Source organism: Lycium ferocissimum, chromosome 5 (genome assembly GCF_029784015.1).
Source record: "Lycium ferocissimum isolate CSIRO_LF1 chromosome 5, AGI_CSIRO_Lferr_CH_V1, whole genome shotgun sequence".
Taxonomy (NCBI): domain Eukaryota; kingdom Viridiplantae; phylum Streptophyta; class Magnoliopsida; order Solanales; family Solanaceae; genus Lycium; species Lycium ferocissimum.
In genome coordinates, this window is record NC_081346.1 from 7793719 (window position 1) to 7807750 (window position 14032).

A 14032-nucleotide genomic window follows, 5' to 3' on the forward strand; every position below is an offset into this window, starting at 1 on the left:
AGCCCCGGAAATGTTTGGAAGAGATTGTCAATAAATGAAGTCTTACCGATCATAATGGGTTGCGAGAAGAAGTAAAGACGACTATTTCTGGTTAATGAGTGCCAAAAGTGAAGGAGGCAAATAGCAATTAATGAAAAGAGCTCTTTTTCAATTAAAGGATACACCTCTGTTGTTTGCATATAAAACAAAATTTGTCTCTGCTCTACTGTGCTGACAAATGACCAACTGACAAAAAGTCTTACTGGTCATAATGGATTGTCCATTAGGACGATCTCATTTAAGATGTAAGTCTAATTTCTATACCCGGCTTATAGAATACCCCCTTAGTATAGGGGCGTACATGATACGGTAATTTCGGTTTTTAAAAATACTATACCATTTTTAAGTTTAATTTCGAAATTTTGCAGTATGGTAAATCAATAACCATAGTTTGTTCGACTTCGACTAACATATAATTATATCGTAAAGAATTACAACTCCGCTAACCATAGTTTGTTCACCTTCAACTAACATATGATCATATCGTAAAGAATTACGACTTCGCTATTCAAGAAACGTCGCACATGTAAAATTCAAAAGAAAGTACAAGAGATCCCCTTCATAAATTCATTACACAACAAAAACATTTCAATCAAGAAAGAGTAGTCACAGTTTCAACGTCTAAACAATTAGTTTTGTACTGATACTAGTTTATATATTTGTTAGTATTATAACATATACTAATACATATGAATTGTATATGTTTATATACTTCAGTAGTATTCAGTATTTTCTTTATAAGTACCGAATACCAAAAAATGTATACCAAATATCATAATACCGAAACCACGGTATAAAATATTTTGTTATGGGTATGGTAATGGGTATCTACCGTACCATGCTCACCCTGCCCTAGTATACGCAATCAGATCATTATTTTTTATTTTTTTATTATTATTATTTTTTTCTTCAAATTCATGCATTTTTATTCATCTTCTCGCAAAAAGTTACACTTTGATCTTTGATATTTGAGGGAATTCTAACAATGTTCCCTATTCCCTTTGAGATGAAGTAAATGCATAGCCTATTTCTACTCCTATACAAAAGTAGTGGACCAATGACTATCATCAGAGTCTTCATGGAGGATCATATTTGATGTTGCTTCTTGCTTTCTTGACTGTACGAAAAGCTGGTAGGCTCCATCTGTCTAGAGTCATTAGTCCCTTAACTTGGTTAGGGAGATCTTCATATACATAGTATGTTTGATTGTTAGTGTTGCCATGGCTTAGAGCCGCCAATTTATCTGCAACTTTGTTCCCTTCTCGGTAGCAATGTTGCATGATAAAACCAGTTTGTTCTATATACTGCCTCAGCTCTTCCACTTCCTTGATCATCCTCCATGGAATAGAAATTGCTTCATTGACACTATCCACCAAGATTTTTGAGTCACTTTCTGCAATGATGTATTCATATTCATTTTGAATACACCATTTTACTCCAAAAAGTAAAGCTACAGATTCTGCCCAGTTACTAGCTCCTTGTCCCAACTTGAGGGTATAAGCATATATAAGATGCCCCAACACCTCCACCTCCACATTGTCCATCTTTACAACTCCCATCAGAGTTAATCTTTACAAAGCTATTAGGAGGCTTGATCCATTTAACCATAGTAGTGGTCCTGCAGCTGAATTTGAACTCCATGATTTGAATTATCTTGTACCAGTCTGGTTCTGGATGAATGCTTTTGAACTGTCCCTGTACAACTTGAGCAATGATAAATGCTATCTTTTCCAATGAAATTTTAATATTAGGCCTTTCTTTGCCATACTTTGCTCCACATCTAGTTCTCCAGATTTCCCAAGTAGTGATAGAAGGAATGATTCTCCCTATTAGAGTTTGAATAGGATTCTTGAACTTCCATTGCCACCAGGTGGTGATTAATTGCCTGTAAGATTTGTTAGTAAAAGGAATCCCCACTGGACCACATAATATACTCCATATTTCAGTAGCAAATTGTCCTGCATAGAAAAGATGATCCAACTCTTCATTTTGAGGAATTCTGCAGCATATGCATTTTGATGGGATATTAATTCCCATCTTTGCTATTCTTGCATCCACTGGAACCCTATCTCTTAAAATCCTCCAAACCATGAAGTTCATTTTAAAAGGAACCCTTTTTTGCCAAGTCATGGTATCCATCCAGTTTCTTTCTCTCCTATTTCTTAGGATTTGCCATGCTGAGAAGACTGAGAATTTGCCATTTTCTTCAGCTGTCCATAATGGTCTATCCATTTTGCTATTGTCCAAACTGATATGCATATCTTGGATAGTTTGTAATACCTCATTAGGCAGTAGCAAATCCCATCCTCCCCATCTCCATTGACCATTAACCAGAACTTCAGAAAGTTTTTGATTCCTTGGTTTTCTATCTTCTGGAAGGTAATTCACTAAGGCTCCAAGGCTTGTCCAGTTGTCATACCAGATTGCAATGTCACCTTTCCCTATCTTCCATAGGATATGATTATCCATCTTCCTCTTGATCTTACACATAGCATTCCATGAATGAGAATTCCCTGAATACCATCTTTTCACTACAGGATGGATCCTTTGGCAATACTTGTTCAACATGAAATCTTTCCATAGGGATTGACCTGTTCTCAGATTCCACCACTGTTTGGTGGTAAAAGCATTACAAGTGTCTTGAATTTTCCTGAATTTAGCTCCTCCTTCTTCATAAGGATAACACATGTTATCCCATGATGACCAGTGATAATTGTTCTTCTCCTCTGATCCTCCCCAAAAGAATTTGTTGAGCATCTTCTCCATTTGGTTCATCACACTCTTTGGTGGATGCACTGCTGCTAACATGTGAATTGGTAGTGCTAATAAAACATGTCTTATTAACACTGCTTTTCCACCACTTGACAAGAATCTAGTGTGCCATCCATTGATTTTGCTTAAAACTCTGTTCATCATTTCAGAAAAAACTGCTGCATTCTTCCTTCCATTGAATAATGGGCATCCCAAGTATTTTATTGGAAAGTTCTTGTGAACCATTCCAGTGATCAATTCCACCCTGTTGATTGCTCCTTGTTCTACATTACTTGCTAGAGAAACTGAAGATTTATGCCTGTTTATCAGCTGACCAGACACTTCTTCATAAGTTTGAAGTGTTTCCATCAACAGCATCAGAGATTTCCTGCACCCACTGGAAAATAGAATAATGTCATCAGCAAAGGCTAAATGATTAATTTTAGGACCTTTTTTGTTCATATAAAAACCTTTAAAATCAGCATTGCCATTTAGTTTGTTTAATTTTTTTGAAAGGAATTCTGCACAAATAACAAAAAGAGATGGGGAAATAGGGTCTCCCTGTCTTAATCCTCTTTCTGATTTGAAGAAACCTTGTCTAGTGCCATTGATAATCAGAGAGTACCAGTTGCTTGATATATGCTTGTAAATCAAATCAATCCACAGCTCACAGAAACCCATCTTTCTCATTAGAATGCATAAGTATGGCCAAGACACTCTGTCATATGCTTTGTCCATGTCCAATTTCAAAGAGACCACATTTCCTTTTTCATCAGCTTTCTCAATATCTTGAATAATCTCTTGGGCTAGAAGAATGTTTTCTGTAATAGATCTTCCTTTGATAAAACCACTCTGATTAGTGCTTATTATACTAGGCAATATATTGTTGAGTCTGGTGCTCAGAACTTTTGCAAAGATCTTACTAATGACATTGCATAGACTAATTGGTCTGATATCTAAAAATTGTTGTGGAGATGAGACCTTAGGCAACATCACTATGCAAGTATGTGTGAGCCATTTTGGTAAATTTGCTCCACAAAAGAAAGCCTCCATAGCCTGAACCACTTCATGAGATATAATAGACCAACAACTTTGATAAAATTTGGCTGAAAATCCATCCGGACCTGAGGCACTATCAGGATCCATGTTAAACACACAATTCTTAATTTCCTCCTCATCAGGAAATTCAGTTAAAGCCTGGTTTACTTCTGGTGAAATAACATGGTCAACCACCTTTAGCTCAGAGAAATCATTTGGTGCAGGAATTTGGCAGAAAACACCTTGAAAATATCTGACTGCAGCTTCTGCTACTCTTTGAGTACCCTCCACCCATTGGAGATGCTCATCTTGGATCTTATTAATGCACAATCTCCTTCTTCTATCTTTGATAACCTTGTGAAAATATGCACTATTGGAATCTCCTTCTTTCAGCCAATTCACCCTTGCCTTTTGTTTCAAAATGCTTTCTTGATTTTTGAGGTATTGAATATAACCAGCTTTGGTCCTGCTAAGGTTAGTCCTGTTTCCTTCATTATTATCCTCTAGTAATTTTTGCTCCAGAGCCATAATATCACTTTCCCATTTCTTAGGATTTTCATGAATATTACCAAAGGTCTCCCTGGACCATCTGCTAAGCCTAGAAGCAGTTTTCTTCAGCTTTTGATGCAGAATCCACAAGGGGTTACCTTGGCATTCTTCATCCCAAACTTCTTTTACAACCTCCAGGAACTGCTCATGCTCAGTCCAAAAATTAGAAACCTAAAATATTTCACATATGGCTCCTCTGTGACACTGAATTGAATAAGAAGAGGAACATGATCAGAACATGCCCTTGCCAAGTGAGTCACAGTATTAAAACCATATTTTTCAAACCACTCCACATTATAGAGGAACCTGTCCAATCTTTTCCAAATAGTATCCGGGGCACCTCTATTGTTGCACCAAGTAAAAGGATTCCCAGAGAAACCAGCATCTTGTAAACCACTAGATTCCAAGCAGTGAATAAAATCAAAACTCCTCTCTATTCTATGAGGAGATCCACCTTCTTTTTCCTCAGCTACTGCAATAACATTGAAATCACCCATTGTACACCATGGTCCATTAATATTCTGAGACAAAATATTAATTTCCTCCCATAGTTGATTCCTAAGATGAGATCTACATTTAGCATACACTGTGGTAATGTAGAAAACTTCACCATTGTCAGTTTGAATAACTTTGCAAGTCACTTGTTGTTCAGTATCATTGATAATAGAAACTGTATAGTCATTATTCCAAAATAACCAAATTTTGTTGTTGATATTTGAATAGCAACCTTGCATATCTATGCTTCTCATATATTTTGGTAAATGTTCAGCCTTTACTATAGGCTCCTGAAGACCAATAAATGAGAGGTTGTATTGATTTTTGAGGGTTTTGAGTCTTGCAAACGCACTTTGAGTTCTTACACTCCTTATATTCCAGGATAGAATACTAATCATTGGAAACTAAGGGAGTTAGAATTGTGCTTTGCTTTTGTTTGATCTTACTCTCCTTTCCTCCAGCCTCCTCCATGATGGATAAACTAGAGGTTTTTTTTAAAGAAGTTCATCTTTGGTAGTTCTATCATTCTGATTCTGACCCATCATCATGTCAGTATCTCCTGCTTCCTCAGTTTGAGAATCTGAGAGACATTGAAATTCACTATCAGAGATACCCTCCAGATCCTCCATTTCAGTGTTTTTCTCATCCTCCTCCTCAGATGCAGTTTCAAAATGCTTATACTCATCTTCTTCAATATTCTCTCCGGGAGGTTCAGGTCCTGGATCCACTACCATGCAATTGTTAGTATAGGACTCAGCTTTTTGATCCACTAGCTTTTCAGCTTGAACACTACTTTTAGTACTAGCAGCCATTTTGTTAAAAGCTTTGCCATTTCTAAGAATAGTATTCCCTCTGTCGATTGGAGAATCAACTTGTTTTTCCAGATCTTTTGATCCTTCCATCTCCCCATTTAAAATTTCACCTGCAATGGAAGGTGACTTGTCCATAACTGTGACACCAACATCCCCCATCTTGCTCAGCTCTAATTTCTCGTCATAGTTTTCCTTACTCTTTTGCTTTTCAGATAATGAAGTGCTCTTCTCTAAAAAGTTACCTGTCCTCCTGTGCCTTTTTACCTTCCTGGGACCTGGTTGCCAAAGTGGATCATTGGAAACTTCCCCTTCTCCATTAACTGGATCCTTATCTCCACCAGATCCATTAGCAGTGAATTCAAAAACACTCTGCCCCTCTCTCTTGTTATCCTTTTTTTTGTGAAAACCAGCATAATTTTTATCAACATTATTCTTAGTTTGACTGTTGGCCACACCCATCTGTTGTGCCCCTTTCTTCTGTTCATTGATTCCCCATTTACTTTGAGAACTATTGTTTTGCTGATTGGTTTTGTTCTTGTTCCTCCCTTTGCCCTTTGTAACTGTGGTCCATCCATCTTGAGCACCAAAAATTGTATTGCCTGCCCAAGTTCCAGCATTCTCATAATTCTTTGTATTCATCATGTTCCTCATATTGTTTTTGTTGCCATAGTCCTTATTGTTTTCTTTGGTTTTGTTACCAGGAACCTTTCTAGCAGTCTTATCCTCATTTACTTTTTCCTCTCCCTTGTCTGCTTCTCTTCTCAATTCTGGATGTAGGATCCTGCAGTTACCATCCCCATGTCCTTGAACTTTGCAGTGGTTGCAATATTCCGGTACATTCTCATATTCCACAGCTTGCACAATGGTTTCCACACTACCATCTTCATGTTTAATCTCAATAAGCACTTCATTAACCAACGGCTTAGTGATGTCAATCTCCACCTTAATCTTAGCCGTAGTTGGTCTAGACTTAGAAAGTGTGGCTTTGTCAGTTATGATAGGAATTCCTATTGGATCAATCACCCTACAGAGTGCATCCCATTCAAAATAATGCCACCTTAGGTCTGGTAGATTGACCCATACAGGGGCCAAAGTGGTCTCAGCTTTAGGTCTAAACTTAGTGGTCCACTTTTGCAATTTCATTTGTACTCCACCTATAGTTAGGAAATTTCTACCGTATACATTCTTATGGTCTTCCTCAAGGTCAAAGTCCATGAAGATATGGTGTAAGTCATATGCACCTATTCGAACTCCACCTTTAGTGGATATCGTTTTGTAAAATTCATTACGAATCTTCTCAATAGCTGGTCTAGTTCGAATAAACTTACCTACTATCGTAAGCCGACAGGTCTCTGCCAATAGTTTATCTTCTTCAGAGGTGAAGAAGACTACTGCTTTGCCTTGCCTGATCTCATATGGTCGGTGGTTCAGTTGAACTTTCTTTTTGGAGTTAGTAGCATTCGCTCCACCAAGAACAGCCGCGAAATTTTTCATTGTATTGTCTGCATCCTTACTCGTACCAACAAAAGAGCTGTTATTGTTAGTACTTTGAGGATTGGGGTTCCAAACATTCTGTGAATCTGACCTATTGTGGAAAGGGTTGTTGGTTTTTGACTGATTAGAAGTGGGTAAAGGTGGAAAGTTTGCATCTTTGTTGTGTAGAGGAGCCGAATTGTTTGGATTTGCCATCTCCGATGGGCAATCAGCCCACCGGCGGTGGGAGTGGTTGTTGCTCAGTTCCGTTACTGTGGAAAATAAGACCGTTACTATCAGAGATTAAGCCGTTGGGAATTTTGGGAAATAAAATAAAGATTTATTTTTGTAGAGAGAAGTTGGACCTTCTCTCTCTAAGCAATAGCTTTTTAAATTCGATCAGATCATTATTAGGTAATTAAAAATAAATTTATTGATAAATATTATTAGTACTAATTAGTAATCTGACGAAGTAATATGGAATTAACTTGTTTTCACATACTTAAATTCACTGATAGCGTAAAGAAAAGAATCTTTACACTATGGGTGCAAATAACTTAAATTCAAATTTAAACTATCAATGTATATTTCTAAACTCTCGCTAAGTGCAATTCCAAGGCATAATGACATAGGGATACACATAAATCACTCAAAAACTCTTTAGCATGTATCGACCAGTGAAATGATTAAAATCAGCAGTGGCGCATGCTTGATTTGTGCACACGATTTCAAACTACAGTGACAGATTGTCGTTTATGGAATGATGTTTCCTCCTTACACTTTCTATATGTGAATGCAAGTTCATTGAACATTTGTGCTTGCTAACTCAGTTTATCACGTGTTTTGAACACAGATGAAAACTAGCTATCAGATTTGTGTCCCTGCAACTGCCTCCTCACCAGATTTGTGTAGATCCCATTCTTGTTTAGAAGGTCATCATGTGTGCCACTTTCGACTATTTGACCATCGGAAACAACAGCTACAGTGTTTGCACTCTTGACTGTCGAAAGCCTATGAGCTATCACAAGAACGGTTCTACCTTTCATCAGGGAATCCATGGCATCCTGCATAGCATATAAACAGATTTAGACAAGAGATTCAGGTCATTTAGTTGACAGTCAAAGGAGATTAAGGCAAGCAGATATCAAAATAAAAGCAGACCTGAACAAGATATTCACTTTCAGCATCCAGGGCACTCGTGGCCTCATCCAACAATAAAATCGTTGGGTTCATCAGCAGCGCTCTAGCTATCGCAATTCTCTGTTTCTGACCACCAGAAAGTCTCAATCCTCGTTCTCCGACATGGGTTTGATATTGTTCGGGAAATTTCGATATAAATTCATGAGCATTAGCCATTTTCTGTTCAAAACAGCGATGTGATAATTAGTTAGAATATTTGCAGAAGACTGCAATCAGTCATTAACGAGATTGAAACTTACAGCTGCTTTTTCTATATCCTCAGTGCTTGCTTTGCCACCCAATCCATAGGCAATATTTTCTTCGATGGAACAGTTAAAAAGAACAGGTTCCTGGCTCACTATACTAACCTGAAATTTTTCGGAAGAAATATGTACTTAGGAATCTATAACTTGTAAAAGCTGGGAAAAAAAAAACTCACTTTTATCTTGTGTGTATTGTTGGGTGGGTTGTTTTTTTTGGGGGGGGGGGGGGGTGGTTAGGGTATGGACATACTGAAGAATGGTATGGTGAAATATCTACTGCTTTTCTTGCAATGGGAATATTAGCTTCAAGAACTTTGTATTGTATTACCTTATGGTGTAGGTGCTTATGAGAAATTTCAACCAGAGAAACCCCATTGAGCAAGATCTTCCCTTTAACAGGATCATAGAATCTTTCTATCAAATTTGCTATTGTAGTCTGCAACAAAGAATTCATGAGTTCTCCACTCTTTTTGAGGAACAATAGAAACTTCAATAGAACTTTAATGACACAGGGTCTTACCTTTCCACCACCACTTGGACCGACCAGTGCAACCTTTGAACCAGACTGTAGTTTCAATGTTATACCCTGAATCCACAGAAGGTTTTCCCTATTTCTGTCAAACAACCATTTTTTGTTCATGTAGGTACAATACAAGAGGATATGCTCCTCACCTTAAGGACCATGTGGCTAGGACGGGACGGGTAGGCAAACCAGACATCATCCAATTCTACCTCTGCAGCTTGATCACTGTAACAAAAGCAACCGACATTTCATTTAATCTTGTGGGCCACAACTGGCTATAGAAGCACATGCTGAATACAATAGTCACAATTTTGCCTCTGATCATGAGAATCAGAGAGGTTAAGTGCTTCATGCTGAAAGTTCTGATATGATGGAACAAAATATATTGTAATGAGGAAGTGCATGGATGCATGTCAGAATTGAGGATACCAGAACAGCTTGATGGAGCAGGACAGGCCAGCTTTATCGAAATTTTGGCAAACATCAAAGGAAATGAATTTGCTATTACAATGCGAGAACCAACAAATAGAACACCATCAAAATGCATGTTTTTATTTCCAAGACAGCTGGATATTCCATTATAAACAGAACTTTTAACACCCAGAAAAGTTAGAAGGCATTTTCACATTGGTCACCGGTTGCATATTACCAGATGAGTTATCAAGCATCTGTTCATCGATTGTCTTCCCATGAAAATAATTACAGTTTATGCCACAATTACTCACGTAGCTGGAATCTTTTAGCAGTGAAGAGGGGTAATGAATAACGAACTATTGGATTAGGAGAATAAAGGAACATACCCCAATGGAGACTGGTTTCCTGATTTTGGCATGGACGATGTGCGATCCAAGAGCTGAAAAACTCGTCTGCTGGCTCCAGCAGCTTTCATTGCTACAGTATATAATCCAGAAAGTCCAGATACGGATGATCCAACTGTAAGAATGTACAGTTGTTTACGTCAACAAAGGATCTAAGATGGATATTGATAAATGCTAAAATATTACATAAGTTATGGGGCATCAGAGGTACATCTCATTTCGGAAAAATGAAGGGAATTACCTGTTAAGCTATAGAGTATGAAAGATGTAAGAGCTCCAGGTGTCATAGCGCCTTGGATAGTCAGAGTGGCTCCATATATTACTACTACAATAACTGATAGAGTAGATGCGGCATTTAAGCTTCCAGAGAAAAGGCCAACCACTTTCTGCAGAAGAAAACACGAGATATCAGGTTTTCCTTCTCATCCTCTCAACACCTCTCTCACTCTCTATCTCTCCCTTCTTTTCTTGTCAGAGGTGGAAGAATTAAGCAACTCACAGCTTGTCCAAGCCCAAGCTTTAAGGTCTCTTCAACTTTCTCTGAATAGCGTGAAATCTCATAATCTTCCTGCGCAAATGATCTCACTGTGCGTACGGCACCAAAAGTTTCCTAAACACAAAATTCACCCTGATTACATGAAAATGAATTCTCGCCATTGATAAAACTCTAGGATACTATGTTGCTTAGAATATTGAGAAACATAAGAAAAAACTGACTTGTTAAAGGATAATATTTTAAAAAAAATAAAAATAAAGGATACATAGTAAGTAGTAACTACCAGCAAACATGTAGTTTCCAGCAACGAGAATATTCATAAAACACTGCAAGACAGCAAAGACCCCAGCAGCAACTTGAACTCAACAGAATTAAGTAACAAGACTTTGTAGGATCATTTCTTTGTTGATAGTTATCACACTGCTTGAAGGGAGTATAAATAACGCGACCTCTCTTGGATGGCAATCAAGTGATGGCGTATTTATGAACTACTTTAGAGCTAGTTCAAATGAAAAACTCCATGCAAACATTCATTTTCAGAGGATGTAAGATTTAGTTTCTACAAGCTTCCTTTGAAGTACAATGGTTTCATTGCTAGGGGCCCAAAAAACACTCACTCTGTCAATGCGAATTTGGGAAGCCTACTTTCCAAGAACTTCAATTAAAATGCAACTGTATAAAACTTCCAGGACGGAATATTACCAGAACCAGTTAAAGTTATCATACGTTGTGTACAAACGACTACCTATATGAGCAGAGTGACAAACCTCAGCAATGGACGAGGCTACTGCTGCAGCAGCTTGAGTTTTGTGGGAAAGTTCACGCATGTAGCGACCAAATTTGCGTACTGCAACTGATATGACTGGTACAACAGCTAGTGACAACACTAGATTTATATTTGAAAAATCAGTAAGAATATAAGATAATAAAAGAAGCTAAAACGTAATAGGAATCTTCTCTTAAAAAGTTTTTATCCACTTACATGTTAATTTCCATGATGTTTGAAACATAAATGCAAGTCCAATAAATGCAGTAGCAAGATTCCTCAAAGCCTCTGAAAGATTAGTAGTTGCGGCATTCTTTATGATCTGGGTATCTTCAGATAGCCTACTGAGGAGCTCCCCTGTTCGAGTAACATCGAAGAAAGCTATCTCCTGAAAAATGCATTTGTCTTTCAAGGATCGAATAATAAAACAAGACCAACTCTAACAAAGTGAGAAAGATAAAAACTAATTAGAGGAAATTAGCCAGGAGTATATCTTTACCTGGTGAACAAGGTGACTTAGCAGGTTCTTTCTCAACCGGGCTACAACCCTTTCACTAGCAGAAGAGAATAGCCATGCTCGAAGCGCTGTGCAAACAGAACTGAAAGAGACAATTGTTGCAAAGTTAGATATAACAAAATGCAATTGAAGGGAAGAACCATACTGGAGGGCCAAGTGTCTCGTTATGCTCCCTCCCCCCTGAAAGCCTAAACTAGTAGAATACAACCTCCAAGCAATGATTCAAGTTACCGATAATTTAAATTGAAGATTTTTCTTTAGCAGCATGAAAAGAGAGAAAAAGAAAGCTGGCCAAAAGTTGCAGGAAATACCCAACGATGACAATCAGAAAGATTTCAAGTATTGTGTTCTTGACTGCATCTAAAGCTTCTGATTTCTGTTCAGGTGTTCGGATATCACCTGAGACAATATCAATTATTTTTCCTCCAAATTTCGGCTGCAAATTGAGCACTGTAAAGTCAGAGATAAGAAAATCTTGCTTCAGTAGAAACGCAGTGAATTGAAAGAGGTACCTACAATCAAAATGCTTGATGTTGCTGCAATCATCAAAGCAATTGTCGCAAATACCAAACTTCCTGCTTCAGGCTTCGCCTGCAAAATAGGATCATGTTAAAAGTTCGATACAACTCCAGTGTGGACACAGTTTGCCAACTACAAACACAAACAACATCCACTTACAAGTGAAAGCACTCTGCCAAATCCCACATTTGGTGCCTGAAGATGAAGATGAAGTTAGCTACCTGTACACTACAATGGTTAGTAAAATGTGGAAAAAAAAAAGTACTGTACTTAAAATTACCGCAACAGAATCACCATGCTCAAGGTCTCCGAGCTGACCATCTTCAGCACCATTTCTCTTTCTCCCTATCTATAAAGACGATATAAACAGTAAAAACCAAAAAAATAATCTGCTAAAAGACAAAAGATCTCCTTGCCCAATCAAATCCTAAAACTACTGGTGCTCCTCAACATTAGCAAAGTATTGTTTACAATAGTAACTCAACATTACATGCTCTATGATTACAACAACATACCCAGTGTGTCTGGTGAGGGTAGGATGTATGTAGACCTTACCCCTACCTTACATGCTCTATGATTAGGAATCTCAAACAACATTTTTAAGCAATAAACTTCTCCTTAAGCCTAACCGTAGAGAAATGGATTAAGTCAAGTTTCAATTGCCATGTCAATATTCTAACCAAGCTAAACACCCAAACATACGACTATACTTTCCATTAAAACAGTTCAATCTACTCTAAGATAGCCTTGAACCATAAAACCCCATGCAAACACAACAAAACTTGGGTTAATTAATTTGGTCACAATATAAGAACATCATGACCTAACAGCCTAAATTAGCAGAAAATTCCAAATCATGCTATCTGACACCGTAAAATAAATGCTACGTATGATTCAAATACATAAAAATGATGGATAGGAATCCAAACTCGCAATAATCCAACAAGAAAAAAGGGGATTTAATTTATAGATGAAAACAGAAATTGGAAGAAAGTAGAGAAAAATTAACTTACAGGAGGTCTGTCTAATAAAGGAGTTCTGGTATTACCCAAGCCATTGCCATGACCATGCATTCCTGAATACATGGAGTAGTGAAGTGTGGTGACCACAGGTACAGCTACAAAATTTATACTGAAAATTCAAAATCACACAAAGTGTTTGGTCAAGTGAATGATGAAATGGGTGGGTTTATTTGTAGTACATATATAATAGCAAAATAAATTGTCGTCTAGTATTTGACAGGTTATACTCCCTCTGTCCAATTTACGTGGCACATCTCAATTTTAAATTTTGACCGTGAATTCATAGAAGCTTAGTATTAAATGTATATCAAAAAAGTATTATAAATCACAATAATCAACAAATTCAAATATTTAAAAGGCATATAAAGAAATTTCAATCAGATAAAAATTTAATTGACTTTTAAAGTTTTAACTGTATCACATAAATTGATACGAATGGACTATTAGTTTAGAATTTCTCGGAGACCAAGACGCAAGACCCCATGTTCGTATTGCAGTGAATAAAGACAGATTTTGTTTAGGTAATTGCTTATGTCACTAGGAAGGCTGCGGAGATATACTAATAATTTTTTCACTGTGTATGTGTTCTGAAAATTCCCATTACGAGAGCTATAGATATAGACAAATTGTATTTTACGTACCTTTGACTCTTTTTTTTTTTTTCTTCAATCAAATGTCGTATATTTTGGGGGGATTTTACTACTTTCTTGATTGTAAGCCACAGGAAAATTAGCCAGTACAAATGGCTGAAAATAATTAAATAGAAATGAGT

General features: G+C 37.2%; 2 protein-coding genes across 2 annotated transcripts; both read right to left on the minus strand.

The window, feature by feature from the left end:
* Window positions 1-1115: 1115 nt before the first annotated feature.
* LOC132057525 (uncharacterized) lies at window positions 1116-5270 on the minus strand. The gene is made up of 3 exons (XM_059450166.1): window positions 4563-5270; window positions 1563-4518; window positions 1116-1432 (listed from the first exon to the last, which is right to left on the minus strand). Exons 1-3 carry the CDS (start codon window positions 5268-5270, stop codon window positions 1116-1118), a joined length of 3981 nt encoding a protein of 1326 aa, XP_059306149.1.
* Window positions 5271-7719: 2449 nt separating this feature from the next.
* LOC132055770 (ABC transporter B family member 25-like) lies at window positions 7720-13807 on the minus strand. The gene is made up of 17 exons (XM_059447753.1): window positions 13252-13807; window positions 12519-12587; window positions 12398-12433; window positions 12236-12310; window positions 12031-12155; window positions 11702-11801; window positions 11419-11590; window positions 11204-11322; window positions 10440-10550; window positions 10182-10326; window positions 9923-10055; window positions 9272-9347; window positions 9120-9185; window positions 8928-9035; window positions 8597-8704; window positions 8319-8516; window positions 7720-8221 (listed from the first exon to the last, which is right to left on the minus strand). The coding sequence occupies exons 1-17, from the start codon at window positions 13321-13323 to the stop codon at window positions 8018-8020; spliced, it is 1917 nt and encodes a 638-aa protein (XP_059303736.1). The 5' UTR covers window positions 13324-13807; the 3' UTR covers window positions 7720-8017.
* Window positions 13808-14032: the final 225 nt, after the last annotated feature.

Coding starts and splice junctions, on each gene's coding strand:
- LOC132057525 (XM_059450166.1), bottom strand. CDS start 5,270: ATGATTAGTATTCTATCCTGGAATATAAGGAGTGTAAGAACTCAAAGT. Junction 4,519..4,562: donor GTGTCACAGAGGAGCCATAT/GTGAAATATTTT, acceptor GAGCATGAGCAG/TTCCTGGAGGTTGTAAAAGA. Junction 1,433..1,562: donor TGGACAATGTGGAGGTGGAG/GTGTTGGGGCAT, acceptor ACATCATTGCAG/AAAGTGACTCAAAAATCTTG.
- LOC132055770 (XM_059447753.1), bottom strand. CDS start 13,323: ATGTATTCAGGAATGCATGGTCATGGCAATGGCTTGGGTAATACCAGA. Junction 9,186..9,271: donor CTAGCCACATGGTCCTTAAG/GTGAGGAGCATA, acceptor CTGTGGATTCAG/GGTATAACATTGAAACTACA. Junction 9,036..9,119: donor GTCCAAGTGGTGGTGGAAAG/GTAAGACCCTGT, acceptor TCTTTGTTGCAG/ACTACAATAGCAAATTTGAT.